Raw genomic sequence first — 3,775 nt, 5'->3', positions numbered from 1 at the left:
CAACACACCTGAATAGTCAATGAAGCATATAAAATCTTTTATCATCCTTAAGTTTATTATACATAAGAATCAAAGATTGCTACAAACTATTACTTCAAGTTTCAAACAAAAATCACAAGAAAAGTAATGAAGTCAAGAATTTTAAGTATATTATATGAAAGGTCACCCAACATTGAATATGAAATAGATGACACGTCCAAATGTAATGCATATATATTATTGACTATGATGATTGTTTAATTGTATTTTGGCAATTGTCAAAGGAAATCATCACGAAAGTCGATCACATTTACATAGAATTTTCCTCGTTCAAACTTTTACCGATAAGGACAATGTAGATATGGTTGATCCAGTTCTCACATCACTCCTGGTTTTCGTGGCCATTAAGGCTCACATTTTTAAAGTACTCTGCACTATAAATACGGCAACTCCACCACCAAACTTGCATGCACAACTATCCCAACTCCACAAAATGAAGTCCGCTCATTACTCAACATTTGCCTTTCTTTTTGCCATTCTCTTCTCATTTTCATGGGAGACCTCAGCTCAGTCACCTGAGAAATTCCTTCATTGTCTTTCCCTTCGTTCCAACGACTCATCATCTATTTCTAAAGTCATTTACTCACAAAACAACTATTCGTATTCATCTATTCTGGAATCTTCTATTCAAAATCTTAGGTTTTCCACAATAGATATCCCAAAGCCTTTAGTCATTGTTACACCATTGCATGCATCTCATATCCAAGCAACAATTCAATGTTCCAAGGAACTTGGCTTGCAAATTCGATCTCGAAGTGGTGGTCATGATTTTGAGGGTCTTTCTTATGTTTCAGAAGTTCCATTTGTCCTTATTGATCTGGTTAATCTTCGATCAATTGATGTCAATGTTGAGAATGGCGTTGCATGGGTTGAAGCTGGGGCTACTATAGGTGAACTCTATTTTAGGATTGCTGAAAAAAGTAGAACTCTTGCCTTCCCAGCCGGTATTTGCCATACTGTTGGTGTTGGCGGCCACTTTAGTGGAGGGGGTTACGGCGGATTGTTCAGAAAATATGGTCTTGCGGCTGATAACATTATTGATGCTCAATTAATTGATGCTAACGGAAGAATTCTTGATAGACAATCCATGGGAGAAGATTTGTTTTGGGCGATCCGAGGAGGTGGAGGAGGTAGCTATGGGATTGTCCTTGCTTGGAAATTGAAGTTGGTTCCTGTTCCAGCAACCGTGACTGTTTTCTCAATCACAAAGACCCTGGAACAAAATGCAACCGAACTTATCCATCGTTGGCAGGATGTTGCACACAAGCTTCCTGATGATATATTCCTTATTGTCACCATAACAAGGGTAAATTCTGGTCAAGAAGGAAAGGATACAATTCAAGCTGCTTTTACTGCCTTGTTTTTGGGTGGGGTTGATAATCTCATTTCATTGATGGAAATAAGATTTCCTGAGCTCGGAGTTGTGAAACAAGACTGCATTGAAATGAGTTGGATTCAGTCTCTTCTATACTTGGATCAATTTCCAATAGAACGCCCGGAGATTTTGCTTGACAGGACTGCCGTTAACAAAACTTTGTTTAAAGTAAAATCTGACTATGTGAAGGAACCTATTCCAAAAATTGTATTTGAGGGAATGTGGCAAAAGTTCTACGAAGAAGAAGGAAAATATGGCATAATTTTCTTGATACCTTATGGGGGGAGAATGGATGAGATTCCAGAGACTGAAACTCCATTCCCGCATAGAGCTGGCAACATGTACAAAATCATATACTATGTTGGTCGAGCTCAAGAAGAAAATTTGGAATTTCAGAAGTACATAAATTGGATTCGGAGAATTTATCGTCACATGACTCCCTACGTTTCAAAATCTCCTCGAGAAGCATATGCCAACTATAGGGATCTGGACATCGGAGTGAATAATAAAGGTAATACAAGTTATGCACAAGCTAGCACTTGGGGTTTTAAATATTTTAAGAATAACTTCAATAAGTTGGTGCGTGTGAAGACATTGGTTGATCCTAAGAATTTTTTCAGGCACGAGCAAAGCATCCCTCCTGTTTCATCTTGGTAGAATAAGAAAGTTTACTATTGTATCCTCAAAAATAAGCTGGTTAATTTTTTTTTTTTTTATTTTGTTTGGTAGAACCTAAAATGTGTCAGTGCTCTTTAGTTGTTCGATAGAAATAAGCTAAAGTAATTAAAATTGTTGTCTCGACAAAATATATATAGGTGATTAATGTCAACAACTTTAAACAGGTGATTTATTGTTATTACTGAAATCAAAGAGATGAAAGAAATCCTAAATAAGTTTTTCTCTCCTCTCCCCGTCGTAAATAATGATGATGATTGATGAACAAAAGTCTATGGCGCATTCCAAAACAATAAAAAGAAAAGTCAACTTCTTTGAAAAAAATGGTTCCTTTGATACCATTTAATTCTGGCACCATGAGTTTTATGCTTAGTGAAATGAATGATGCTTTCCCTCCAATATTCGAATGTGCTTTTCCGTCTTTTCCAACCTAAATATATACCTAACCATGTTGGAGTAGGGTGTAAGAAGGAGTCAATTTGGTTGGAAGAGGTCATACTTGGCTGCCGGTACCTCATGATTTCATAATCACTGGTTTCTTCGTTTACTCAATCTCCCAAATTTGATAGAGGCTTACGGGGAAAGCAACCTTTAATTTTAAACAAATTAGCCATCCTATATAAACTTCATTTACGAATAGATTCTGTTTGTATATATTCGAAGATTTTGATGGGGTTTCATCTCGAAATATATGACGAAAATGGAAACTTTTTTTTATCTCTGATGGATGTAGACACCATTTTTTTAGTATTTTTTTTCTCAGTGAACAGGTATCGTTTTATTTATGATATTATTGAGTTACACAGCCAAGGTCAAATTAAATCCTGTAGCATTGATCCAAGTCAAATTAAATCCTCAATTTATTTATAGCAAGACCCTGGCATAATTCCAGGGCAGAATTCACCCAATTTATGCATCTAACCTTTTTAAAGCTAAAATTTCCTTTTCTTCCGCATTATCATGTTCTGTCATATAGTGTCTTTGAACCATCAAAACTCAAAACTCAGGATAAAACTCCAACGCTGTTTCCAGCGGTGTGAGAGAACACATGTTCTTCTTGCTTCTTTCATTGTCGTAAGAGACAGAATGTAAAGGAGAATCTCATTTGGTAGTGTATTGATCCTATCTTTGGCATGATTTTAGGAACAAGCGACGAGCTTTGAGGAAAAATTTTCCATGACAACTTATGAATTTCAACCCAACTATCCCCTAGCAGTAATAAATTAATACTATGATTTCTGTAAAATCTATTCGCTGCCAAAGCTTTCCCCAGTTGCAAGAGAAAGAAAGTGCTAATTCCAAAAGAAAGGGAAATTTTGGAGGGCCACAATCATGAAGCTTGAATATAAATATGGGTGGTGAAACTCCAAGTAAATTCAATAAGGGTATGTTTGGTTCGCAAAATGAAATAGGGTGGGAATAGAATTATCATTCCACGAGAATAAAATTAAAATAGAATAGTTATTAATTATATAGTTTAGTTCATGAGAACGGAATAACATAAAAATTGCTATTATGACTTATTCTAATGCTTAGTTAGCTAGCAAGAATAGTTTTAGAAATAACCAAAAAAAAAAGTGATAAATGATAAAAATACCTTTTATTATAATATATAATTATTTTATTTTTAATTTTTATTTTTAGTTTGAAGATATTAAACTATTAATAATTTACAATTAAAATTTT

The 3,775-nt window shown here is 34.9% G+C and overlaps 1 protein-coding gene across 1 annotated transcript; it reads left to right on the top strand.

Annotated features, from left to right (window-relative positions):
* Positions 1 to 443: 443 nt before the first annotated feature.
* LOC18586975 (tetrahydroberberine oxidase-like) lies at positions 444 to 2,270 on the top strand. Its single transcript, XM_007010599.3, has one exon. The coding sequence runs from the start codon at positions 473 to 475 to the stop codon at positions 2,069 to 2,071; it is 1,599 nt and encodes a 532-aa protein (XP_007010661.3). The 5' UTR covers positions 444 to 472; the 3' UTR covers positions 2,072 to 2,270.
* Positions 2,271 to 3,775: the final 1,505 nt, after the last annotated feature.

Source organism: Theobroma cacao, chromosome 10 (assembly GCF_053813885.1).
Source record: "Theobroma cacao isolate CCN51 chromosome 10, ASM5381388v1, whole genome shotgun sequence".
Lineage (NCBI taxonomy): Eukaryota > Viridiplantae > Streptophyta > Magnoliopsida > Malvales > Malvaceae > Theobroma > Theobroma cacao.
This window is presented reverse-complemented; position numbering and strand designations above follow the sequence as displayed.

Coding starts and splice junctions, on each gene's coding strand:
- LOC18586975 (XM_007010599.3), top strand. CDS start 473: ATGAAGTCCGCTCATTACTCAACATTTGCCTTTCTTTTTGCCATTCTC.